General features: G+C 39.0%; 1 protein-coding gene and 1 long non-coding RNA gene across 3 annotated transcripts in view; one reads left to right on the top strand and one right to left on the bottom strand.

The window, feature by feature from the left end:
• Positions 1–27,758, top strand: part of LOC100546621 (cohesin subunit SA-2-like) — a 58,526-nt gene that overhangs the window by 14,389 nt on the left and 16,379 nt on the right. For both annotated transcript variants that reach the window (XM_085213273.1, XM_085213279.1), the window contains exons 8-21: positions 873–1,077; positions 2,109–2,260; positions 3,469–3,542; positions 3,986–4,109; positions 9,613–9,711; positions 11,933–12,012; positions 19,966–20,073; positions 21,947–22,055; positions 22,904–23,021; positions 23,899–24,002; positions 24,439–24,531; positions 24,632–24,721; positions 25,703–25,906; positions 27,279–27,355. In XM_085213273.1, the coding sequence (XP_085069399.1) occupies positions 873–1,077; positions 2,109–2,260; positions 3,469–3,542; positions 3,986–4,109; positions 9,613–9,711; positions 11,933–12,012; positions 19,966–20,073; positions 21,947–22,055; positions 22,904–23,021; positions 23,899–24,002; positions 24,439–24,531; positions 24,632–24,721; positions 25,703–25,906; positions 27,279–27,355 (1,637 nt within the window). The remainder of the gene's footprint in view (positions 1–872; positions 1,078–2,108; positions 2,261–3,468; positions 3,543–3,985; positions 4,110–9,612; positions 9,712–11,932; positions 12,013–19,965; positions 20,074–21,946; positions 22,056–22,903; positions 23,022–23,898; positions 24,003–24,438; positions 24,532–24,631; positions 24,722–25,702; positions 25,907–27,278; positions 27,356–27,758) is intronic.
• LOC146545610 (uncharacterized) lies at positions 24,475–25,812 on the bottom strand. The gene is made up of 2 exons (XR_014880410.1): positions 25,676–25,812; positions 24,475–25,125 (listed from the first exon to the last, which is right to left on the bottom strand). It is a non-coding gene; the product is annotated as an uncharacterized LOC146545610 (long non-coding RNA).

Below are 27,758 nucleotides of genomic sequence, written 5' to 3'. Positions count from 1 at the left end.
CAAAAGAAGGAATTAGTTCTCTACTTCCCATTGGCAGGCAGGTGTTCAGCCATTTTCAGGAAAGCAGGGCTGCATTGCGTGTTGCAGTTTTTTAGGAAGACAAATTCCATCATGCCTAGTGCCCCTTTTCCAATGCTGTCTCTTTCCCACAGCTTTTATTGCTGAGCACATTACATGATATGGGATATCCCTTTGGTCTATTAGGATCAGCTGTCCTTGCTGTGTCTTCTCCCAGCTTCTTGTGTACCCCCAGTAGACAGCATGAGGAGCAGAAAGGTTCTCAACTTAATGTAAGCACTGCTCAGCAACATGTAATGAATCATTAGTGTGTTATTTCCCCTGTTCTCATTACAAATCCAAAAGAAAGCACCATACCATCTACTACAGAGAAAATTAACTCTGATCTCAGCCAAAACCAGTACAACCACCTCATCCAAACAAAAAACAGTTTGACTGTTACAGTTCTTTTTCAGTTGCATCAGTTTCCTCTTGAATTTTACTATAGAGTTGCAGAAACAGGAAGGGCTGTGTGGGGGAAATATACTGTACTACCTGTGAGGAAGTAGAGGCCAGAAGTGCTCATGGTTTATGCAGATGAAACTTATTCATGGTGCTGTGTGTGGTGTCACATGTCCTCCCCCTTGTGTTCACAGCCACCTCCCATTTGCTGCTTTAAGCTGGGAGCTGTCATAACAGTGTAGCTCTACTTTCTGTGTGTGCTTGCCTGTTACATAGTTGCATGTCTTTACTTTGTAGTAGTAACTGTGAGAAAAGTTACAGAGGAGCTAGGATTTAGCTGACTCTCAGCAAAACTAGTGTTCAGTGGGAGAAATGTATGTGTACACTTTTTTACTCTTTTTTTCCACGTGCAGAGCAATGAAGACTATCCTGTGATCAGAACAGGACCCTACTGGAAGAAGTTCAAGGCCAATTTCTGTGAATTCATTGCAGTACTTGTTCAACAGTGCCAGTGCAGCATCCTGTATGACAGCTACTTGATGGATACTATCATCTCTCTGCTTACAGGCTTAGCAGACTCTGTGATCAGAGCATTTAGACACACGAGCACTTTGGCAGGTAAAGCAATGCATGGAGTAGCTATAGATGATGGTTTTTTTTTTTTTTTTTTTTGACTTGTGCAAAGCAGAACATTCCAAATTTGATAAGCCTCCACTGGAGCAATTGCTCTCTTTTTCATTAAGACTGCTTTCCTTCTAATGTCCGTTACTGTAATATAATTAATTTATTCCCATCTGTAACTGAACAAAATGATTAATTTATACTGATTTTTCTTTCTAAAGAAGTTTTCTTTAATGCCTGAGAGGACTAACTTTAGAATTCAGCCATGATCTTTCTGTAATCAGTTACTGCTTTTTCTTTGTTGATAGTTTTCCTCCCTCTAGTAATTAATGCAGTGAGGTTGAGGTTTCACTAAATGCATTATCCATGAAAGCTTTCTTTGGCGAGCTGCTGTTCTTGTGATATCTATGCTGAAAAGAACACTGCTTGCACCACGTTTTTACTTGATGCAGCATGATGCCTCTAAAGCCACTTTTTTTTTTTTAAAGCCAATAAATGACCTCTCTACCATAAAATACACTGATGTATAATTTGTTCTAAATACACTGCTTGCTTCAAAGGCTCAGAAAACCAGTTGAAATGTATGCAAACCAACATGTTCTTAAAGGAACAAAAGGTTTTGTTAATTCAAACAAAGTGTTAAGATTGCCAGCCTTTTTTGGGGGATCTGCTTCACTTTTTTTTTTTTTTTTAAGCTGAAACATACCTATTCCCTAGCTCTAGATTCTTTTGCAGATGGAATTACTTAAAGTAAGACGAGTCTTGCCCTGTAAATTACATCTCTGACAAGTCAGTGAACTGTTGCCAAAAGCTGTAAATCGCCAGTAATGTCACATTTTCTTTTTTGATCATCATCTGCCTTTAAAACACTGTATTTTAAAACAAATTACTTTGTTGTAGCGTTATTTCTATTGTGGATAACAAATTGGATTTGGCTAGCCTTATGCTTTTTGTGGTAAGGTGGTGGATGTATTTATGTTATATACATCTGAGCTAAGCTGAATATGTTGGGTTTGTTTCCTTTACAGCAATGAAACTTCTGACAGCAGTTATAAGCGTGCATCTGAACCTTGATGTCAACAAGCACAATGCTCAGCGATTATATGAGGTGGAAAAGAACAGGATAAGTGGCAAGAAGACCAATTACAGACTTGACCAGCTAGAGAGAAAAAGGAAAGAGGTTAGGCAGGTGTTTTGTATGGGAGATGAGTGAAGATGTAAAACGTAGGATTGCTGACTGCTTATTTCTGAGTTGCTATAGTTCTTTGAGGTTTATATCTTTATTTAATGAATGCTGCAGAGCATTTGTGCCTGCCAAGATTAAGCTTTATAGAAGTTACTGAGGTGATAACTGTCCTATATATTGTTAACTTGTAATGTCTGCCCTAAATGCTTTGATCCCTACACAAATCCAGGTTTACATGCACATGTAATTCCTTCAGGAGCTCTGGTGTTGTGGGAGTGCAGTTTATATGTTTATGCATATTGGAAGTTAAAGTTGTAGGTCTTTAACTAAATTTCAGTATATGAAATGAATGAAAAAGGACATGGGATTGCTGTCACCTCTCTGTAAGTAAAACATTGTAAAATTGGTCATGACGTGACCTGTATCTCTCTTGTGCTTGGTTTCTGTCATTTCTTCTCTGCTCAAACAGCTCCTTATCACCTCCAGAAGGCAGGACTTTGACTAGAAGAAATAAATCTGCACTGAAGTAGCTCAGTGTGTGGCAGTCAAGGATAGCTCTTTCTCTCCTCACTTTAGAGCTGTTTACCTGTGTTTTGTGCTTTGAATTTTCCAAGCATTCTTCTGGTATAGAAACAGCCTCTTTTTCTTTGGAAGAAGTGTTTGGTGAGACCAGACATCTTGATCTTATAGGAAAAACAGACAAAATGTCATGTTAGGGTGAAATAGAACCAATGTTGTCACCCTTTCTGATACTATTGATGAAAAAATATTTACCTTAAGCAGCATATTTCCAGCATTTCAAAGCTGGATGTTCTGGGCATGGTTAAAATACATGCTCCTTGTGGTATTAGATCCGTTCTGAAAATTCTTTGGCCTGCCTCTCTTCCATCTCTATTAAAGTGCATAAAAGGAGAATTTAAACCTGTATGTGAAGATCGTATACTAGTTACGCTTTGTGTTGATAGACTCACCATATAAAAAATAGTTTGTGTTTTCTATCAAGGTTTGTAGTTGGTATCTAATAAATCTTTTATCAGTATGAAGCAGCAAAAAGATCAATTGCAAGTGTAGAAACAGACTTCATTTTGTGTTGATATCATGTGTAAATAACAGTGATTTAGACCACAGCGGTGCTGTGAGTGCACTGATGCAGATTCTTCACGTGAAGTGAATTGAAACATTCTGTTCTCTTTCTGTTTCAGTATGATCAGAAGCTTGTGGAGATACAGAACATGATGCATGCTATCTTCAAAGGAATGTTCTTAAGTCGCTACCGGTAAGAATAGAATAGAGTTGTGAAGTGTATCTGCATTCTCAAAAGGCTCTTATTCAGATTGTCCAGACATCAGAATCATGTTAAATGTCATAGAGGCACTGATGTTGTTCAGGAAAATATAGCAGTTACATTATTCTAAGCAATTTGCATTTAGCAAATGACCTCTCTAGAGTTTGCTTCTTAAATTTAGCCTGCTGGCTGCAGAGCTGTTCATTTGTGATTGAGAGGGTATCTAGAACTTCATGGTGATGATTCTGTGAAATGTGTAGCTCGAAGTGGCTTAGTTGTTGTCTGAAGGCTAACTTAGAGCACAAATATAAAGATATTTTTAATCCTGTGGACTGCATATACTTCAGCAATTCCAGGAAAAAATATTACAAATAATATTTTAATGTGTATTAGGCATGTTAATGTGTTAATATTATGTTTTCATAATTTCACAGTGATGTGGTCCCTGAGATACGAGCTACTTGCATTGAAGAAATTGGCAACTGGATTAAAACATACCCAGATGTTTTTTTAAATGATAGCTACTTAAAATACATTGGATGGATGCTGTATGATAAGGTAAAGTTTTTAATTTTTCTTCTGTATGGGGGCAATAGGTGGGAAGACTTTTGATTTGGAAGAATCCTATAACTTAAGCTGTTCTCATGCTTCTAAAACACGTGACAGATTTGAGGAAGATGGAGATATTTATCATGTGAACTTCTGCAGGCTACCTTTAAAGTGTGTATAAATTCTGTTTTGTGTTAGTTTTAGACATGTGTTCTGTACACAAAATTGTAGCTTACCACAAAGCCAGGAGGGGGAGCACAAAGCCTCTTATTTCCCTGCTTTCTGCTATTTCTGTAAAGGTAGATTTTCAGAAGCAACAAATCTGTCAAGAACCCTTTTGTCTTTTCCTGCATTAATTTTATCTGATCAGAATATCTTTTTTTAGTGTATGTTCAGTTAGGAGAATTATCAAACTGTGGGAATAAGAAGTGCTTTTTCAAGATTACACCCTTAATAAGTGTTCCCATTCTGCCTTGATGGTGGTGGGCATCAAGAAACTGATATCTCCTGGAGCCAGTTTGCTTTTAGAATATTCCATAGAGATGTTTGTCAAATAATTCAGGCTGCAGAGTTGAACCACCACAGAAGTCTTCTAACTGTGGGAAAAAATCTGGCCAGGATCATCTGTGGTGTTGTGAACAGATATAAAGTTCAGTCATTTGAGAGTCTTTAAGGAGGAAAAAAAAATAGTATAAAGTTAATGTTTTGTCTTAAAATGTTTAGTTTGAATGTAATCATTCTTCCCCATGACATACTGCTTTGCCATCATACCTCAATTTGAAACATTGTATCTCTTCATGAACGTCTCTATAGGCTGAGGGAGCTGGGCTTGTTCAGCCTGGAGAAAAGAAGGCTGTGGGGTGACCTCATTGCAGCCTTTCAGTACTTAAAGGGAGCCTACAAACAGGAGGGGAATCAACTCCTTGAAAGGGTAGATAACAGCAGGACAAGGAGAAATGGTTTGAAGTTGAGGGAGGGAAGATTTAGGTTGGATATCATGGGGAAGTTCTTTTCACAGAGAGTGGTGAGGTGCTGGAACAGGCTGCCCAGAGAGGTTGTGGATGCCCCATCCCTAGAGGTGTTCAAGGCCAGATTGGATGGGGCCCTGGGCAGCCTGGTCGAGTATTAAATGTGGAGGTTGGTGGCCCTGCATGTGGCAGGGGGGTTGGAGCTTCATGATCCTTCAGGTCCCTTCCGACCCTGGCCATTCTGTGATTTTGATTCTGTGAAAGGCTGTTGTCTGGGTGCAAGAGGGTTTTCCAAATTCAGTGGTAATACATCCTTAAGTTGTGTATCAACATCCCTTTTTGGCTCAGTGACAGTTTCAGAACAATGCTATAAAGATATATTTTCAAGTAGTTTATGTTCATCTACTAGAAATAACATGACTTTATTTTTCTAAAGCTTGACAGTAAACTTGACTGCAATTGGACAATTTTATGTAATAATTTTATAAGCACAGTCACTTACCAGTCCATTTGTGAAACCGAGTCACTTAACTTGTGCTCAAAGGCACTAGTGTTCTTCCAAGGTGGTATATAGCTCAGCGATCAGATTAAATGGAAGTGCTGCAGAAGAAGTATAGAGTTAGACACCAGAAAAATTGAGATGAAGAGTAAGGATGGTGAAAATGGAAGGGAGAACCAGCAGAGAAGGCAGCAAAGGCAGTGAGAATAAAGATGCTTGTATGCATGCGCACACTCATGCTTGAGACCTCCCAACATGTTAATCTAGATTTGTCTTGAACTTCAGGGCAAATTTCTGAGATTTTCTCCTTAGACTATCAAAACAGGAAAACAAACAAACAGAAGACAAAAAACAAAGCCTAGAGAAATCCTGTGGGAAACAAACTTTTGTTGAAATGAACTTGTCTTGATCATGTGATACTCCTGGCAAATCTCAAGAAACTTTGTCTCCCGAGCAACGTGACTGTAAAACGAATCCCATTGTTCTAACAATTTCTGAAATTCTGTCTTCAAATGTTCATGTTAACATGGTGATTTTCTTTCCAAAGATCATATTTCTGTATGCATACTGATGTTGTTTTTTGGAGGGGGGAGGGCAATTTTTTTTTTAAATTATGTTTTACCTTGACAAGGTAGGTAAGCTGAATTTTCTTCACACTTTAGGATTTCAAAAGTAGACCTGTTTTTCTTGATCTGTTATTTGAAGAGTGTTGAAGAGGAGCAGTTACTCAGTTTGACCTTGTAAAATCGTCCATGTCCCAGCCTGTACTTATAAGGCTTACTGAATAGCCCCATCTCTTGGATAGGAGCAACACTGAAATCTTGTAACTGAGTTTGTCTAAGCAGTGCTGGAGTCCATGCAAAGCTCTTTGCTGTCAGTAGAGCTGCTCACTGTCTTACTGATTTTTTTTTTTTTCCTGGCAGTCTTTGTAGGCTGGGGCAAAATATACTATGATACAGCCAATGGATGACGTATGTTCAGAGTATCCTGAATGAAGATTTGCCTATGTTATTTCCCTTCACTGTCACTAATTGTTAGCTGTTCTTCAAGGACTACGTGACCATCCAACAAATCATTAGAAACTTAAAAACAAAACAAAAAAAGTCTCTATGCACCAAAAATGTCTCTGTTCTCAAGGAAAAGCTCGTGGTAAGATACTGAGGACAGCTGAAATGAGGATTGTAGCACAATGGCTGCTGAGCAGCATGCAGTGCTCCAGCCTGTGCCGCTCCTGGCAGTAGGCAGTTATAGGTAACAAGCTGAGACTGAGTGGAGTTGCATGTTGTGGAGGACTTATGGCTGTAGGAAGCAGTAAGGTGGGACAAGATTCTCTTCCTCACACTAGGTCTTTAACTTTAAAGGTGAACAAGGTTTAGAAAATATATACGGCTGGTTTATCAATGCAGGTTAGAGAGCGGTATTCATTATCACCTATGGATATTTCCTTGTGTTTTTCTAGCAAGTAGTTGTCTTATGCAAAATTTTTGGTCAAACCTTGCTACAAGATGTCATCCTTTTGCTTTCCGTCCTAAGAGTTGAACAGGAACTTGCAGTAATAGATAGCCTATGTGTATGTTGCCTCCTTTCTTAGATTTCCTTAATTTTTCTTGCTGCTGTTGTTAGCAGGAAGAATTAATGAATTAATATGAAGAGACTGATTCAAGGCCTACAGTGTTGGCAGATATCCCTGCTGTTTTGTTTTTAAGGAACACGGTGATAATTTTATATTAGATCTTCAAAATAACTTCCTTAATGGCATCTAAAGCTTTAGTCATTTGGAAGGTTTAATGATGCACAGGAGATGATTTAAACACTGGATAAAGAGAAGTCCTCTTCTTTTAAGGCATCTGTGAAGCAGCTGTACTAATGACAGGGGACACCTTGCAGGGATAGTTATTTACCAACTATGCCAAGCTCAAAGCAACCTTTTTTTTTTTTTTTTTCATAGAATGCTCAAAATACAATATGCCAGTGTAGAAAAGAAACAAGCAGAAGTAGGTTGCTCTGAAGGTAATTCCTCATTTATTTCCATGGAAACTACAACAGATAGAAAGAGCATAATAATGCTATTTGATACAGCAAATTCTCAGCTACATAACACTGTTTTTCAATATAGTCACCCCCATTAGCTGTGCATTTTTAGTAGTGATGAACAAGAAGAGCCTGCATGCCGTGCTCATAAAAAATCTCCACCAGCTGAGGTGACCCACTGCTTCACAGCTGCTATGATAGCATCACTGCTGCACTCCATCCCTGGAGGTGTTCATGGTCAGGTTGGATGGAGCCCTGGGCAGCCTGAGCTAGTGACTGGCAACCCTGCCAATGGCAGTGGGATTGAAACTACATGATCTTTAAGGTCTTTTCTAGCCCACTGCATTCTGTGATCTTTGGTTCTATGAGAATCAATAATTATAAGCTGGTGCATTTCTAAGATGTATTTCTTCCTTGGGCAGTTTTGCTGGACTGGAATTTCTTGAAGTCCTTGTAGAGGTGTAACTGTTATCTGAGTCAGACATTGAAAGGAGGTGAACAAAGTTGATTGTATAGAAGAGTGCTGATGGTACCAAGTAGGTCATCTGTAATCTTGTATTTGTATATATTTAAATGGATGAATTTCTTTCTCTTTTGCACTCTGTTGCTTCTATTAACTGTAATGTTTTGGAGAGTTTCTTTGGATTTTAGGGAGCCTAACAAACATTGATGTCATTTTCACATTTGGCTCACTGTAGGCTTTCTTGGAGAGAGGGAAAGAGGCATGCAAAGTGTAGAATACTGATATCACTAATAAAGAAAATGAGGTAGCATTTAGGTAGGATGTTCTCCCACGACATCCTTATAACAAAGCTGAGGAAGTGTGGGATAGACGAGTGGACAGTGAGGTGGGTTGAGAACTGGCTGACTGGCAGAGCGCAGAGGGTCGTCGTTGGTGGTGCAGAGTCTGGCTGGAGACCTGTGACCAGTGGTGTCCCCCAGGGGTCTGTGCTGGGTCCGGTCTTGTTCAACATCTTCATCAATGACCTTGATGAGGGGATAGTGGCCACCCTCAGCAAGTTTGCTGATGATACGAAGTTGGGAGGATTGGCTGACACGCCTGAAGGCTGTGCTGCCATTCAGCGAGACCTGGACAGGCTGGAGAGCTGGGCAGTAAGAAACCGGATGAGGTTCAACACAAGCAAGTGTAGGGTCTTACACCTAGGGAGGAATAATTGCATGCACCAATACAGGCTGGGGGATGAGCTGCTGGAGAGGAGCTCTGCAGAGAGGGACCTGGGCGTCCTGGTGGACGACAGGTTGGCCATGAGCCAGCAGTGTGCCCTCGTGGCCAAAAAGGCCAATGGCATTCTGGGGTGCATTAAGAAGAGCGTGTCCAGCAGGTCGAGGGAGGTGATCCTCCCCCTCTACTCTGCCCTGGTAAGGCCTCATCTGGAGTACTGTGTCCAGTTCTGGGCTCCCCAGTTCAAAAAAGACAGGGATCTCTTGGAAAGAGTCCAGCGGAGGGCCACAAAGATGGTGAAGGGCCTGGAGCATCTCCCCTATGAAGAAAGGCTAAGTGAACTGGGTCTGTTTAGCCTTGAGAAAAGAAGACTGAGAGGGGACCTGATCCAGGTTTATAAATATCTGAGGTGTGGCGGCCATAGTGGTGAGGCCAGTCTCTTTTCAGTGGTACGTGGAGACAGGACGAGGGGAAACGGACATAAGCTGCAGCATAGGAAGTTTCGCACGAATGTGCGTAAGAACTTCTTCACGGTGAGGGTGACGGAGCACTGGAACAGGCTGCCCAGGGAGGTTGTGGAGTCTCCTTCTCTGGAGATATTCAAGTCTCGCCTGGACGCCTACCTGTGCGACCTGGTGTAGGGAACCTGCTTTGGCAGGGGGGTTGGTCTCGATGATCTCTAGAGGTCCCTTCCAACCCCTACAATTCTGTGATTCTGTGATTCTGTGATTCTGTAATGTGCTTCAGGCACCCACATAGAGCTCTTAATATATATGCCATTGGAAATAATATCAGAGATAACATATTAGTGGATTTCTCTTTCTCTTGTAGCAAGCTGAAGTGCGGTTGAAGTGTCTTTTGGGACTGCAAGGAATTTACAGCAGAAAAGAACTTGTTTCCAAGATGGATCTCTTTACTAGCAGATTCAAGGTAAATAGATTGCTGGTTTGTTTGTTATTTAAGTCTGGGTTGAGTTTATACACAGAGTGTGATGTTTTTGGTCAGAGTTCGTCTCTGTTTTTGGAACAGAGTTCAACTCAGTTACATAGTTCATCAACAAATGAACTTCTGTTTGACTGACAGAAGCTTAGAGTATTGCAGAAACAGCCTGCTTGACTGAGTGGCTGAAGGAGTTTTGCAGAGGTGTTTCCCTCTGCTTCTGTGGAATTTTCTGTTTCACTTCAGGTTATTTACGCACAGAATGATGTAAACATGCACTGTTACCTCCATCATTTATCCAGAACAGCCCAGATTTTTTTAAAAAGAACTTTGGAATGTGGGAAGGAGTTTGATGCTCCAGTGGTCTTTTTTTTTTTTTTTTTTTTTGGTTATTCTTGATAATTAGTTAAGCTCTTAAATATTTGATTGACAATGTATTACACTGATATAGGAATAACTCTTTGCTGATATACCATGTCAGTATGACTCTTGAAGAAGGATCTCTTATCTCCTAACTGAACAAGTCACGTGACATCCTGAAATTTTGAGAGCTTGTTCTGTGCCTGCACTGACCATGTAGACTTTATATGTATATGCCTTGATCATATTCCAACATATATGCATAAACTTTTATCATATTCCAACATCCTTACTCATTCAAGAAACAAGCCGCCTACTCTTTCAAACCTGCCCTCTGTAATGACTTTGTCAGCTATTCTTATCCTAACGGGGCAGTATCTTTACGGTGTGCAAATAAGAAATCTCAGGATGCTGTGAGAGGAGGAGCTGTTACCACAGTCCCTCTGAATCGGACCATAATCAGTGCCTGCATGTGGTGGTAATTCATGTTCTTTTTGCAAAAGGTGCAGTGCTTACCCAGATGTCAGAGCAGTTGTTTATAGTAAGAAATACCCATAGACTATTGTCAAATAAGAAGATACAGATTTTGGTATTTTAAGAAGAAATTGTTCAGACTGGAGCTTGGCTGTGTAAGACTAATTTTTTTTTAAACAGCTGTTTGGTAGCATTCTCTCTTTCCTTTTAAAGGGAGGTTGTTATAAGCTACTGCAAACTGCATAAGCAACTTGGTATTCAAAGACTGATGGAAGAGCTCTAGTCTGTTTTTACTGAGATGTCACTTTGTATGGAGGATGGTAATATATATAAATGGACTATTGCAAATTCCACCTCCCAAATGGAATATCAAAAAATAACAACAAACCCAAAAACACACTCAAAAACAAAACAAAAAAACCCCACAAACCAAACTCCTCCTCCTTGTTGAAACAAAAGAAATCCAAGCAGCAGATGCAGACTGAGTGGACATCTCCCAGAGTTGAGTTGAAATCCCACTTCCTTAATGATGGGAATTGTAAATACATGATCATTAATCCATTTTCTATAAGCTGTATTTCACATGCTTCTTCTGTTACCCTTGAGCTTTGAGACTCAGGATTCATGGACTTCCTCACCTTACATCTGGGCTGCTAGAAAAAGGAAGATGCAAAGTAAAATGGATTTAGACATTTAGAAATGATATGTTTACTGAGGAAGCTATTAGTCTTGAAACAAGTTTGAAGGTTTAATGTGCCTTAAAGATATAGGCTGTGGTGCAGAGTGAGTTGTTGGGTACACAGGTCAGGAAAACTACTATGTTTCTGAGGTGTTTGTATGTGCACCAAGTTATAATAATGTGAACTTTGGAGGTCAGGAATATTGCTGCTGTTTCATGAAGCACCCTTATGACTCAATTCCTAATTACCTTTCCAGCAAAGCACTGGCTTCTGTAATGTGTAGGTACATGCACTTTATTTTTGATGGGAGAAACTGATTATATAATGCTTGTAATTTGAGGCTTACCTCCATTTAACATATTGAAGTGTCAGTAGTAACATCTTGGAAGCAACTTGTCAGTCACTTTTAATTTGTAGACTGTAGTTGATTTCTTGTGAACGCATACATTACATCTGAAAAAAAAAATACCATATTACTGCATGATTAATTCAGTTAAAAAATTAACATGCTGTTAATTTTCAGGGGCTGGGGAACTACTTGGTAGTAATCAAGTTGCCTTGTGTCTCTTAGGAAATAGCTGCTGAAATAAAAATAAATCTCTGCTCTACTAGTGTAGATGATCTAGCTGTAGCAAAAATATATGTTTATTGAGAACAAAACATGTTACATCTTTTTATTGTCATTTTACATCCATTAGGATCGAATTGTGTCCATGCCTCTGGACAAGGACCATGAAGTAGCAGTTCAAGCCATGAAACTCTTGATGCTTATGTCACAGTAAATAATTTCTTTTTTAATTTACTGTATTGTTTTAATGGCAACAAGATCCAGATAAAATTCTGATGAATCTTCCTGTAATCAGTTACGTGCTGAGAAATGATTGGTCTCAGCAGGATATGAGTTACAGCTAAAACTGCTTGGGACGTGGCATTTTCTTTCTGTGGGAAGCACCAATGTTAAGAAAACCTTTGCAGTCAGATTCAGCATGAGAATGACATTACTTTTATCTTAACGCTTCCCCTGAAAGTAAATTCCAAAGAGTTTTGATGTTGGCTTTTCTCAAACCAAGCATCTGCCTGTTTCCAGGAAGTTCCCACCTATACCATTCTGTCCCAGGCTTACCAGATCTTGACTAGGAGCTCAGGGAACTCTGCCGTCTTCCCCCATGCAGGAAGCCTTGAACTTTGTCTCTAGAGTTTGGGCTACCAGATTCTTTGCTCCGTGGCAGAGAATCTGGGAGCTGTTAAACCTGCAGTAGACTGACAGGGGGTGAGCAAGTATATGACATCTTGTTTTTGGTGAAGTGGAAAACTAACAGAGTTGTTTTGGTGGGAAATTACTGGTCAGCCATAGATTTGGAAGGGTAATATCAGACTGGAAGGGGTGGGAAAAACTGGACTAACATTATAGAAATATGTGAGTTCTATTCCAATGTATTCTTGAGCAGTGTGTTTATTTTAGAAAGAACTTTTTTGGCAAAGTACCCGAAGAGTAAATTCTCTGTCCCTCTTTTTCAGTGCAAAAACAAGATTAAAAAAGCCCAATGCATTTCCTTGTTAATACAGTTGAGATTTTAGAGGATTTTGTCAGTGTCTCTTCTGTTTCGGGGTTTAAGATGGATTCTGCTGATGCACTTGCTTGTCTTCATGTACAGCATGGTGCATTGTTCAATAGCAATTGCTTTTCCATTTAAGCCAGAAATACTGGTCATTGCTAGAAGAGGATGCAGTACTTAGTGGACCAAACAATATGATGTTCTAGGCATAAACATTAAATCTCAAATATGTTTATACATTGAAGTGATGCTGTATAGTCTGGACTCACTCCTATTTCACACTCCATTGATTTGAGTGGCATTTCTGTAGGTTACTCCAGCATTTGCATCAGAACAGCATATGACCACTGTGAATACAGCATGCTCTTCTGAAGGAAGTACCATTGTTTGGATCTCACTACTCGTAGATAGGCTGTATTGTTTCTCTGTTTACAGTATCCCTTTCTACATCAGTTGATCCTCTGGTGTGCAGTTGTTGGAACAAAACACAGTGTTGTGTCTGTGTGCAACGTGTCCCTGTGCCAGGAGGAGTAGCACACCATTGTTGAAGTACAAAGATATTGAACGCCAGTTATGGCTGTCCCTGTTCTGTATCTGAACTAACAAGTGCTGTACTGGCCCTGCAGCTGTTTTATAGTCCCTGGCTTTATTGTGTGTAATCATGTTCTCATTAATGCAAACTGCAAAAGTTTGATCAATGTTTCTTTTTTCATCAAGCAATTTTTTTCCCAGATTTTTCTTTGATACAGTTTGATTTCCGGTGTAAGCTCCATCTAAAGTTTTCTCAGTGACATTTTTCCATCGTAAGATGTACTTTTCATTATCAGAATGAATATATTTTATTTTCAGTTAGGCTGTGTGGAGTCCTAGCAATACATACTTGTTTCTTTTTACTCATTTGTTGTGTAGCCATCCTTTCCGTCCTTCTCCCTCTCAGTTGCTTTGAGTGCTGCTGATTTTGCTTAATTACTATAATAATGAAAATGGGAACTGGGGACATAGTGGGCAAATTCAGTGACAGATCTTTTTTGATAAGATAGATAATAGTCAGTCTATAAAACTTTCGTGAAGAGAATGTAGATAATACAGTCTCCACTACAGATTTCCTAGTAAGAGCCTGCATTGAGTTACTTTTGAGGCACGAGGAAAGGCTTATGCTGCAGTACCTCCAGATATCAGCAGGGCTTCGCTGCTGATGTTATGGGAGCAAAAAAAGTCAGACTGCAAGATAAGAGCTTATTATGGTTCAACACTGGTACCTGGATGTTGAATGGTAAAGCTGCCTGATGCATTCAATAAAGCATGAAATGAGGCTGTGGACAGCATTTCTGCTATCTGCAAAGAATAACAAATGTAGCAGTGCCATTTACAGAAGCTATCTTGTGTGTATTGCTGTAATCAATTTTTGTGCAGCTTTTAGTCAAGCCCTATTGGTTTCTCTGGGGATGGCCCATCTACAGATTTGACAACTGAATTCTAGTTGCCCAAATTACCATTTTTAGTGAGGTGTGAAAGACCTTTCAGGTCAAGTTTCTATTTTTAAAGGTACCGTTTCCATTTTTAAAGTAAGAACATCCATTAGTAAGAACTTTCTATATTTGATTTGGAATCATGGAATCAGTTAACAAGAAGTCTTTATTTAAAAAAAACAAAAAACAAACGGCATGAACTTAACTGGTCAGGTACTGACCTGTAGGACACGACTCTAAGCTTGGAATAGATCTTATCATTAAATGGCATGTATTAGAGAGATGCAAAACCAGGAGTAGCTGTTTCCTTCCAATTAGTTTGTTGGATGCTCTTGTCACCTTCCTGGGCAAAAAAATACTGTATCAGCAACTCTCATTGTCTTTATGAGTAGATGTAGTAGCAAGACCTCTTCCTAATTAATTGTTTTTGTGATGTCTTACAGCTGCACGTCTGCTGTGTATGTGTTAGTAACAGCAATGGCTGTCTTGTAGCCATCACTGCATGTCACTGCTGTGGAATATACACTGTGTATTGCGTGTAATATGGGCAGAGTGACTACTCTGGCCCATGAAACTTCTAACTCATATGCTGACCTTTATATTCTCTCTCTATTCAGCCAGACAAACACTGAAAATATTGATCTTTTCAATTCACATAAAAGTACTGCCTTATTTTAGAAAAACGAAAACAAACACAACAGTGCCAACTCAAAGCCCTCTTGCTGTGCATATTCCTGCTTTTTTTTCCGTTTGTTTTCAAATCTATATTTGTTTTCATTTTGTCAGTCTCTGAGTCGAGCTATCTTCTTGTTTGTTGTATGTTGTCTCCATTGAATGCCAAGCTCTTTGGGCTGATGGATTTCTATTTTTACAGATGTGATCCTGAAACTGAATGAGCCTGTGAGGCGTAGCATAACAGAAATTATTAATGCTTGCAAAGAATTTGAGAGGGAGTAGAACTAGGAAGGATAAAAAATGGAGTTACAATGAGAAACCAAGGAATCTTATTGCAAACGTTGTCCTTCAGTAGGTAAATTAGTTCAGTGGGGCTGCTGCTGCCAGATAATTCAGTTCATTTTTGTGTACTTAATTAACTGAAAGAGTAGAGAGTTTGGAAAAGGCTGTAAAGGTAATTAAATAACTGCATTCACCTACTTCAGTTACAGGTAGTGCACATAAGGGCACAAGTTTACCAATAGTGTGAAATGTAAAGAGCAAAGAAGGAGAAAATTACCCTGTATCGCGTTAGTTAAGTGTAAGTAGAAATTAAACTGAGTTTTAAACACAAACCTCTGAAGTTTGAAAACTGGAAGAGCTGCCTCAGTGAAAGCTATGAGTATACTGCACTCATTGGGAACTCATTTAAACTACTTATTGGAGCTGATAAAGAAATTAATTCTCACTTCAGTACTTTGACAGTGGTAAGTAGGGTTTATCTAACTTAAGGGTCAGTAAACTGAGGTTTGTTAATTCTGGGTGTTCTCTTTAGCACAGAAGGCCCAAGTCATGTAGAGATACATTGCCTCTGTACTCTTAAAGAAAAAGGAAAAAAATTAATCTCCCTTCTTTTTCTCCGCTAGACTGGGATGGAAGCTTAAGGTTGGAGATGGAGGGCCTAAACTCTAGGAGAATCTTGAAAACTGGAGTTGGCAAAGTATACCATGTTTTGTAATTCAGAGTCAGTGGACAGTGCTGTGGACTGAGGAAGAGAAAGAAACTTTTGATAGGCAAATGCATTATATCTAGCAAGGTTATTCAGAAAGCTTTTATTCAGAGAAAAAGTCAAGTTGTATTGAAGTCTCAAATGCTACTATAAAACATGTTTTCATGTGATTGTAGAAAGTAAACTTAAGAGAGGAAGTTGCTTTGCATAGGGAAGTTGACCACCTTTGTCTTGTCCAGTGTTTTTCAGGAAAATTAAGTAAGTGTTCCTTAGATGTTGGTGGAGAAGTAGCAATACAAAGATCTCTCTTTACTAAAGTAAGTTATGCAGCACAGTTCTGATTTCTTGCACTAGTAACTTAATTGCAACTAGCAAAAGGGAATGGCATGGAGCTCCTCACAGCTCCTCTGTGATTCATCCAGGCCCACAATCCTATTAAGGTGGAGTTAGGGCAGTTCTTCAGAAGAGTGAAGCCTATTACAAACAAAGCAAAAATGAAAGACTGCGATGTAACAAAGGCAGGTGCTTTCTCCTCTGCCTTCTCCTTTTTTTTTCCCCCATCTTTGCAGGTTTTTACTTTTCTAGAAGTTAATCTTCAGCAACTCTTTGTCATCTAACACCTCTGCTCAGGAACCTTTATGTCTACTCTGAAATCTTATCTTTCCTGTCTGAAGAGCTGACAACAAATGAGGAATGCCTGTCTTCTGTGTTTATATTTCTTAGCCAAAACAGAGTACCACACAGCACCTTTCTAATGTACTTCTTCCTGTCCTCTGTCGCAGCATAGCCATGGAATCACAGTGCAACATCTTAGTTCTATTTTAAAGTGCATAGGGAAGTACTCCTGTTAGGTATAGTATGGCAACCATATTGCTCTCTCTTGTTCAACACAAAAATGCTGTTTTGAAACACATGTTATGTCAGCAGGGTGGAAAGAAGGAAATAACATTAACTATAAAAATCAGCTACTGTGTTCCGTTTGCTCAAACAGAATGCTATCAAAAGGTGTTTTTTGAATGGTAGTGCTTAATGCAGTAGTGACAATTTAGTAATGTATTCGCAGATTTGGGTATTTAATTAGAATTTATTTTAAATGTAAAACGTAAAATTTAATTAGAATTTATTTTAAATGTAGTTTGTTTTCAGGTGCTGTACCTGTGTCTCTATACCATATGCCAAATCCTTCTCTGTAATCTTTTCTTGTCATTAAGAGCAAAAAGAGTAAAGTGGTAAAGCTTTGAAAAATGCATCAAGTGTATTTTTATTTTATTTTGTGATTTTTGGTGGTTGTCCATGATACAAGCAGTAGCACAGACCATGACGAGTGATTCCAGCAGTCTCATATAGTCATGTCTCTTTCATGCAGTGAAAAGGAACAAAAGGGAAGATAGGAAGTCTTTCAACTGGTGCCACAGAACAAAATGGGTCTGTGATCTCTCTCTAGAAGATCCCAGCTTCTCTATGCTATGTTCACACTGAAGCACAGAGAAAATGGTGTGTCATGACATTGGTATGTGGAAGGCCGTGCCTGTTTATTTTTAGACACCTAAACACCGGCAGGCACTTCTGGTTTAACCTTTATCTGTTGCTTGGCATTCTGAGGGCTGTAAATTTGCAGCAGCATTATTGCTGTATGTCAAGTATTCTTTGAATGTGTGCTTATTGGCTTATGTATGAAAAAAGAAAGGCACTGATTTACTGTACTATTATTACTGGTAGTTGTAGCAGTGTAGCCAGGTGTTGCTACTTCCAGAGGCAAGTAAAACCCCTTAAGCTCTCACTTGAGTGGGAGTACTGAGTGTAGATCTCACTGTCTCAGATTAGTTGAACAGTATGTGGACAGCAGTGATATTACATAGAGGCATTTTCTCTCATTCTATTGCTTCTGTGCTACTAGGGGCTGTTTTGTAAGTGGTCAGAGCTGTTGCAGTTGACCTACTCTTGCCGTGAGGAGAGAGAAAATAACACTGCTCTGGACTAGTATGAGTGGGGCAAAGTCCTAACCTCTTTGAAGGCAAAGTTAAAAACAAGGAGGTTGGAATTTCATTTGTATTTGCAAGGCAAAATCTGTAACTTCTACCCAAAGAGACTGCAGGCATGCTACTGAGCACTTTGCCTAAATTATTTAGATAACTCAAGGAATTTTTTTTTAAATTACGGACACAGAGGTCTCTCTGTTTCTGTAAATGTGCAAAGAAGAGGATGACATGGCCTATGAAGATGAGAAAATTCAAATATCACTGAATCATTAAGGTTGGAAAAGACTTCTCTATCATCTAGTCAAAACATCACTTTACCCCCACCGTGCCCACTGACCACATCCCTCAGTGCCATATCCACACAGTTCTAGATCATATATCACAGTATGGTTACACCAAAATTTCTTCTTTTTCAAGCTTCATTTTACATTCATGGTATCTCAGGACGCACCAGTACTTGTTCAGAAATGTTAGAGTACCATATTATGTTAGTATCTCCTTTTTTAACAACAGTAAACAGATTTTTACACTATTTCCCCAGTTCTGTAGATGACTGGATGAGAATCACATGAATGTTTTCCTTTATACTCATTACATGATATCTACGTCTACTCAGAGCACTTTCTATTTGTTCTATTACCACAACTATATATTCAAGGGAACTGCATGTTAAAAGAGGCTGCCAGAGCCTGCTGGAATTTCTTTTTGATTGAGGGCAAACATTATCTTGCAGGATTGACCCATCAGTTTAGGAGGCAGACCATGAGCACTTACATTTAAATACCTTTTTACTGTGCCAGTGGCCATTATAAACAAACTCAGAAAAACTGTGAAAGATTCAAGTGATACATGAGTAAATACATAGTAAAGATAAAATTCATGAGGTTTCAACTTCTATAAATGAGAAGTTGTGGGCTTTGAGAAATGAGTGCTTCCCCTTCCCCATTTCTTTAACTCGTAGCCTGTGCTACAAAAAGTATTTTTAGTCAACGCCCCAGCTATGCTCTCACCTAATGATATCTCACTTCATTTCAGTCAGGTTTGAGGATATTTTGGGGCCTTGTGACTTGTGAAGTTGCTAAAGGATGCACTAGGTTTGGAGACAAACAGGCAAGCATAGGAAGGGGTGCTAATTTTCTAAATGCCCACCAAATGGAAAGCACAAATGCTCAGTTTTAGAAGTGGTACTGGATTGCAGCTGTAAGTGGCTTTATACTGTCACTATCTGAGAGCTGATCAGAATAATAAGTAAGTAGTCTTTCACCTGGTTGCAAAGAGCAGGAGGATCTGATATGTTGCTGTTTCATTCTCTCATGTAGTTTAGCTGAAGGACGTTGCAATTGCAGTAGAAAGCAAGCAACTTGAAACTGTAAACCTTGTTTTGGTCTTCACTTCTCTGGTATCTCCTCTTTGGATTATTCAACCTTGATGCTTCAATTTCATGTTTTGTAAACAGTTGATACTGACAACATTGCTAACTCCCATAGAGTGTTCTAGGTTTATTAGTTGCCTGTGATATTTTAAAAATTTGTAGCTGTCAAAAAAATTGTGATTTTCAGTGTGTTTGGACAGAAAGGTTGCACTTATAAGCATGCTAGCAAGTATGTATTTTGATTTCTTTTTGTGTGTGACACTGTGTAGGCCTAGTACATGCTTTAAAATACTATAACGCGTTTTGGAAGAGTTTGTACTGCAAGATGGAGGCTTCTTGTTATTTAATCTTCTATAACAATAAGCATAGATGCATCATTTTCCTCTTCGATCATTATTGCTCTTTTTTATCATGGCCACTAATCAATCTTAGTTATACTTAAGCTAATGTTCTGTCCATATGATGGGCCTTATTACTCATAGCTTGTACAGACCTCAATTTCTCTACAAAATGAGTAAAAAAATGCTGCCATTTCCATTTGATAACATATTTAGATATGTCCTACAAAATATTAGTTACGTAAACAAGTTGCAAGGCTATGGAGCATCAGGTCCAATAAAACTGGACATCTCATTCATTGTGTTCTTTGCAGATAAACCTGAACTATAACTTCCGTTGTTATTTTTGCCTAGGAACTGCGAGGATGTGTTATCAGCTGAAGACTGTGAAACCTTATACCAGTTTGTTTATACTACACACCGTCCACTTGCAGTAGCAGCTGGGGAATTCCTTTATAAAAGGTATCTCTGTCTGCCTGCCTACTTCTTGCATATTCTCATTTGTTTCAGAATGAAGGTGGATTTATTTAAGAGGGATATTAAGCATTCATTTTTTTTCTGCTGGAAGTATATACCATGAGGATAGTAGATGTGCTTTCTTCTCCTGAATTAGAAGAGAAATTTTGTCTGGGGGTAATCATTTGTTTCCCTGCACAGCACTCCGCAGTAGGTATGAGAAAACGTTGCAAGTCTAACACAGAGAATATGAAACAACTGACTGATCCACAGATACCATCCTATGTTGAGAGTATGCCTCCTTTCTTCTTTCTTTTCCTGTTGCGTTCCTCCTTACAAGCTAATTCATCACCTGGCAACTGCTGCATTTCCATAGCATTGGTGATTAATCACAAAAATGGCCTCCTCTTTTCCCTTTGGAAGTTGCCTTGTACATTGTAAAGGCTTTGAACAATGAGAGATGCAGCAGATTAAAAAGCCCTCCCAATTTTCTGTCAGGTTAATGAAGTACAGGGTTTATCTTCCCCAGGAGTAACTCTTATAAATGGGCTTCTTATAACAGTGGTTGCATAAAGTGAATGGAGTTGGCGTGCTAAAAAGAGAAGAAATAAATTTTCTGTCTCTGTGGCTGAGAGAAGTAATTTTATGTTACAAAGAGAAATGAAAATAAAACTATTTAGGCAAAACTTTTGATTTGTGTTTTTCATATATGCAGAATTTTCTCCGAGCTGCCTGTTCCTGTCTAGCTGAACTGCTGACATTCTAGAGTTTGTGTTGCCATATCCAACGGAAAGACGAAAGAAGATAAATTTATCTTTTGATGAATCTTCTATCTCATCTGCTAGCATTTTCTGCTTGACCCAATATTCTATCATAAATCAGCTGTTTTTTCTTCCAGAACACGGCTGTCTTTTGCCACTAAACTGATTGCCTTGATAACTTGACTTTTTATTCTCAGCTTCCCAGTGCAGTGTAGACACTCTAACCCTCTAACCTTTTCCTTGTTCCTTGCCCTGTTCTCTCTGACTCTGGTACTAGTACAGAAACATTTTTTCTGGTGTGATAGAGATATTAGTGGCAACCTCCTTTTCCTAGTTATACTGATAAAAATTTCAGTATAAGGGTTTTTTTTTTTTCTTCTTGGTGTATATATGAAATCTCAGTGTCTGCATTTTTTATGTCGATTAGTTACAGAGCTGACATAAATTATACCAGCAGAAGCACTTTCTGAAAGCATAAGCTTATACTGACATTGAGTAGTGTGGTCCTGCTCTTAAATCCAAGCCATTTGGGCCTTTGAATCTATGGGGATGGCATTCCTATATGTGTTTTGGGATTAAAACTTCTTATGAGCAGTGCATTCGTGCTCATTTAGGGTAAGGAGGAAAATGGAAATATCATATTGTGAGCAGTTTTTCCATTGTATTTGTAAAATTGAGTATGTTGTAAATTGTCTCTTGCAAATACAAGACGCTGTACTATCTTCAAGGAGAGGTACAGTAGTGGTTGGGTAGCAATATTTTTACTGAATTAATGTTTAATTTCAGCTTAGAGCTAACCTCTTCTGCAGTATGAGAAAATGTCTATCTCAGAATATGTTCAGCACTGGAATCTGCATCTGTCGTCCAGAAAGTTGGCAGGGTACCTTTTAAACCGTCAGAAATTATCTCTGCATCCGCAGGGACAGCAGATCTCTCATAATGGAAAGCAATCTAATCTCTTTTCCTTTCATCTCCTAAGAAAGTCTAATATGATTTAGAGTAAGTATGTATTTAGAAAAAACACAGTCATGGGGCTCTTGAAAGAATCTGTGTTGTATTGGCAAACGAGCATAAAGGGAATGTGGCAGAACTGAATTGGCTTCCTTTTCTGTTGGCAGGCTGCTTAGTCATGAGGGAGGTGAAGAAGTTTTGTGCAAAGGAGAAAAGAAGGTTGGAGCAAAGACTGACCAGCTGAAAAGATTAATACGTTTTTTCCTGGAGAGTGAGGTGAGGAGAACAGCCCCTGCAGTGTAAGCCTTTTCAATCCAGTGATGCATGTTAAATGAAGTACTGGCTTCCGTTTGGAGAATATTTCTAGTTGTGACCTCTGCAATATTGGTATTTGGGATGTTCTCACTCTCTAGGATGAGTTGTTAATGAGGACAGAATTGAGTGTTTCTGTTCTGTTGTTTTAAGACTGATTAACAGCTATGCTAATGAAGAGAATCAAAGCTGAAGCAGCTTCTGAAAGCAACTTAAAGGACTAATGCCACCATGTGAATGGGTTTTGGTACATGTCTGCATCTTAGAGCAGGTAGATGGGGGTTGCTGTACCGTGGCTCTGCGCTAAGAGTGGAGTAGTTTTTCTGAAATCTTATCAGATTAAGTGCTGTGCTTTGCTATTTAGCTTTTGCAGTGGTGTAGGCATATGTCTGGTCAAAGTGTCTCAGGCACAGCCATTTTACATATATGTGTAAAGAATTTCAGACATAATTGTCTAAATTATCAACTTATTTGTTGTCCCAAGGTTGGTTTTTTTGTTATGAACAGCAATATAAAAGCAATATGGAAACTAGTTTTAGAGGTTATTTAAATTACAAAGGAAACATACTGAAATAAGAGAAAAAGAACAGCTTTTTTCCTGCTTTCTCTGCTTTTTTTCCCTGCTTACTTGCTTTGTAATAGACTAAAGATGTTGTTTAAATGTTGATTAGCCTCAGATTAAATATGTTGGAATACTGTGTGTAAATGTATGTTTGAATGACAACTTTGTAATTGGAAAAAAGAGGAGAGGAACATAAGAACCTTTATTTCTTTTATTGATACTTCTATAAGCTTGTATCTTTAATCCCTAGCTACACAAACATGTTGCATACCTCATAGACAGCTTGTGGGACTGGGCAGGCAAATTCCTCAAGGACTGGGAATGCATGACCACTCTTCTGTTAAAAGATGGTGAAGGAGATGGAAAAGGTAGGTGAGCAAAGAGGTTATCTTTGTCCAAATTGATCTCTTGATGTTGTTTTTGAACTTGGCTTCGGCTAGGTTAGTACTGTTCTATATTGTAGTGCCCTTTGATCCCAGATTGTGGCCCCCAAGAGCCACAAAGCAGGTGTGACTCAGTGCCCCGCCAATGTGATACTTGTAACAACATAGTTGTTTTATTTCCTATTCTGTATTTATGTAACATTAGTTTAGAAACTTTGCAAGAGTACTTGTATAAATAAGCTTAAGTAGCATTCACTTCTTCCGTTTGTTTGCCCAAAAGATGAGAATCTAAAAATATTAAGAGATTGAAGCGTAGTATTTTTGGGCTACTATTCATGCCTGGAGAGAAAAAGGAAAATGTGTTGAGTTCGTTGACATCTTACGTGTTAAAGAGTTAGATTTTTGTTAAAAATATTTCAGTTCGATTTTTGTTAAAAAAAAAAAAAATAAAAAATTAAAGTGAAATTAAATAATAGTTGTTTTAGTGGAACAGGAGGCAGTTGTGTGTCTGAAATTCAAGTTTGCAGACCCAGTGACTTGAAGCATTTTGGAGCTCAAAGAAGCAGGCTTATACTCAATGAGACAGTAGTCAGCAAGGGTAAGCCCTAGTGAAACTGTGTGTGTTGTTGATATATTGTTAGGAAGTTTTCTTAGGGGACAAATAATTGCTGCTGTGTTCACTAAAGGTAGAAAATAATTTTCTTCAAATTAAATCAAACACACTTGAAATGTTTATTTAGCAGCATCTTTCTGTAGTGTCTTCCTGCAGTTATCCAGATAAATGGGTAGGTTTTTCATTAGCTGTTGATGCATCTTTGTTTTGCTTTTGTGTGATGCTGAAAGGAGACTGATTTATTTACAGTGCTGAATGATGCTCAGGAAAGTGTTCTCATTGAAATTATCCTCGCAACGGTCAGAGAAGCAGCTGAAGGTCATCCTCCAGTGGGCAGAGGTGCAGCCAAAAAAGTCAGTGCATCTTATTCTCATTCACTGTGCTTTGATCACATTTTTTTTTTTTCCTTATGTGCTTTGCCAGATAGCATATTCCTATATCTCCAGGAATTAAATGGCTTATTTTTATGAAATGGCACGTTGTCTGTTGACCTGTAGATCTTATTAGTGGTGGATGTCGAAGGGGGTGAGCATTAGAGAAAAGCCATACAAAGTAAGTTATTGACAAATGGTGAACATTTTATCCACTCAGTATAGTTGTCCAGTGATTTGCATCTGATTTAAGGTTAACAAGAAAATCAAAAAGCATCTGCTTGTCTCCATGGAATAATATCTTTATACAGGCTTCATTTGGTTTAGATAAAGGCATCTAAGTTAACCTTGGATTACATGTAAAATTCCACTCAGATCTAAAAGACTTTATAATTGAAACAAAATGCTTTGTCTGCAGATTCTGACAGTAAAAGACAAGAAAATACAATCAGAAGATTGTACCAAAATTACTGAACATTTTATTATGGTGCTTCCTCAGCTCTTGGCAAAGGTAACTAACAGCTGCTCTGTGAATGCATGTTAAATATTTCATTAAAATTCCTGCAGTGCACTCATATCCTGTTTTTTTTTTTCTTTTCTTTTCTCTGCAGTATTCAACAGATGCACAAAAAGTGGCAAATCTTCTGCAGATTCCGCAGTATTACGATCTAGATGTTTACAGTACAGAACATCTAGAGAAGGTGAATAGGAATTGGGATCGTCGGTGCATGTGCAATGTGCTAAATTTATGACAGCACACAGAGTTTTGTGTGACTTGGAACAAATACAAGCCTGTTGAAATAGAAATAAATGGTCTCATACCTTGAGGAGAGTGGTCTTATTCAGGCTTTACTTTTCAATTTGGGGTTGCCAGAGAAGAGCCTTGTGCTTGTCAGTTGTCAGCATCATCAGATGTGCTGGACTGGCTCCAGTGGGCGATAATTATTGGTTTTATGTGATAGGCCTGCCCTGGGGTTTTTCATTGTTGGATAGAAAGAGGGTGGGTTATGCTGTGTGGCTAAGCTGGCATCTCCCAGGAGTTTACTACGGAATAGGTTTCATTCTCCTTGAAGGCTGACTCCCAGCTGCTAGGGGACGATAGTAACTGAAAGATAAGAATAGAGATAGTATAACTGCTGATGGGAAAGGGATGGTCAGAAACGGATAGATGAAATCCTTGAAATGGTTTAAGGTATTCTTAAGCAAGGATGTTTGCAGGGAGGTAAGATTAAGTTACTTTCAGCACAGAGTGTTAGCTGGAAGAGAGTCAGTGGCATAGCACAAATTAAGTTCCCTCTTCTCCATAAAGGTGTGAAGATCTCTGTTGCTGATATGATCTGAAACAGCCTCCATCCTCTGCTACCAAAGGAGACAACTTCTGTTGTTCGGAGACACTCCTTTCCTTTGGAAAGACATTTTTATTCCTTCCCATTGTCTCATTTATTATAGTAAACTTAAAACAGTTACTTCATTTTTATGAAGATCTAGAGACAATAATAATGAAAAAGAGCTATAAGCCCACTGGTATCCACTGGTCCTACCCCTCTGCTCCTTAGACTGACATTTATTTCATACTGGTTGTATAACCTGTATAGAGAGATTCATGGACCAAGTGAAATATATCTGAAGTGTAAGTGGTTTTAGGTACATTTTACCTCTAATACCCTTTTTGTCACTTGCAGCATTTGGATGCTTTGCTGAGCGAGGTAAAAGGCATTGTGGCCAAACACTCTGACTTGTCTGTCCTTGAGGCTTCCTCCAGGACTTACTATATCCTCTGCAGTGAAAAAATTGCCATCTACAGCAAGGTGGATTGTGCCCGAACTCAGCTGATAGATGAGTTGATGGGACAGCTTAACCAGCTACTAGATGGCTTCTGGCAGAAGGTGAGTGAGACTCATTGTGGAGATAAACAGACTGTTTCCATATGAAAGCAGAAGAGGAAAAAATGAAGGGGATTATTCTTTGCCTGCTGTTTTGAGTGGAACAGAGATTTCAAAGGTGGATTTGCTCTTCTAAAAAAACTGATGATTTACATTTTCTTAAGCGAGTGTACTAGCAGGAATAGAGTGGTGAAAATAATACATGAGGTAGTCCACAGCAGCAACAAGGCATTTTATGTCTTCTGAGTGTTCTGGAAGTGGGTTCCACAACAGTAGAATTACAGTGCCAAAGATACATTGTATAAGATCAGCTAAGAAGTACTAGAAATCTATAGGTGATGAGGCTGTTCTCCAGGTGGTATGTTTCTGTTCTTCTCCATATTTGATTGTATGCAAGATGCCCTTCACAGTGTGACTTTGGCTGTAGGAGAAAAAAAAATCAGTATTGTAGATTGCATAGCACTGGGGTCTCTGAAATGATGACTGAAATGAGACTGCAGAGTCTCCCTCAGAGTTCTTCTTTAGTTCTAAAAAGCAGAAACAGCTGGTGGTGATATGAATAGCTTGCTGGCTGAACTGAACAACAGAAGCCTGCAGCTGATCTGATCAACTGTGCCGTCACGAACAGGTGTCGTGCCGTGGAATGAGAGTTAACACTGGCAGGTTTTTATTGGACCTTGGAATATTGTAAAATGTGTCAAGCCAAAAAATTCCCTAACCTCAGATTGGATTTATTTTGTTGGTCTTAAATAGATATCTATGTCAATGTGGGATAATGTGTACTTATGAGAAATAACAGAAGTGCTAGACCAGGGGATTCTTCAACTCCTTCATAGTGTAATCTATATCTAAATAAAGAGATTTTTCTCCTGCGACTCCTCCCTTCTAATTCTTGGTTGCATATACCATCTTCCATAATCACGTAGCATCCTTGTGGAAACTGCAGCAATTGCATCTATGGGAAAGTATTTAATGTATTTTTAGCTATCTTTGAATGTGATCTGGCAGCTGGAAGCAAGGAGAGTCAGCACCATGTGAACAGTTAGCTTTCCAGAGATACCTAGCACCCAGTGTGAAGTTTAGCACTTCTGTGTTAGCCTAATTGCTTGTTTTACACTGTTAGCAGTGTTGTAGTTTAGAGAAGCTGCTGTGGATTCAGTAGTGATAGGGACACTTACAATATTTCTATGCAGACTATACATTGCTTTCTTTGTGCTGTAGAGGAGGGTGTAGGTAGTATGGTTGAAGGTGTAAAGACTGGGGAGAGCTGGAGGAGAGTAATTCAAGCCTTTGGGTTGGTTGGGAAAAGAGCATAGCAGTTACTTTGCCCCGTGCTGGCTAATTCCTTTCTCTTTCCCAAACCTGCAAAATTTAGGAAGAAGGATTTTGTACGGATGCAGGAGAAATTTCCCGGATGCACTCTGCTTTGAGAAGAATAGCAGCTTTTCATAAGTGAGATTTTATTTACATAATGCTGTTTTACTTTGCCATATAGTTAAGTGTTGCTTTTTCAGATGCCAAGTGAGAATTGTTCATGCTGGTTGGGTTTAGTAAGATTTTCACAAGGGAAGGAAAGTGGTCTCTATGAGAGATGTCATGGGGTTTAGTTTCTCCTGAACAGAGCTGTAGTTTTGGCTTATGGATTTTTTTTTGTTTGTTTTGTTATTGAGAATAGATCATCAGCCCTAGCTGGAGCTAAGAAGAGTATGTTATAGAGTTGGGATGTCAGAGTGGACACAGAGATTCTCTCAGCTGGGTCATTGTGGTGCCTCCCTCCTAACTGGATGCTGTTGCACTGCCTTACAGTCAGCACTGGCGGTCAGTCTGAGGAGGGTGCAGTGAGTGCTGTCTCTCA

The sequence above is a fragment of the Meleagris gallopavo genome, chromosome 1 (assembly GCF_905368555.1).
Source record: "Meleagris gallopavo chromosome 1, MGAL_WU_HG_1.1, whole genome shotgun sequence".
Taxonomy (NCBI): Eukaryota; Metazoa; Chordata; class Aves; order Galliformes; family Phasianidae; genus Meleagris; species Meleagris gallopavo.
The sequence above is the reverse complement of the archived record's forward strand: the minus strand, read 5'-3'. Positions and strand labels throughout refer to the sequence as shown.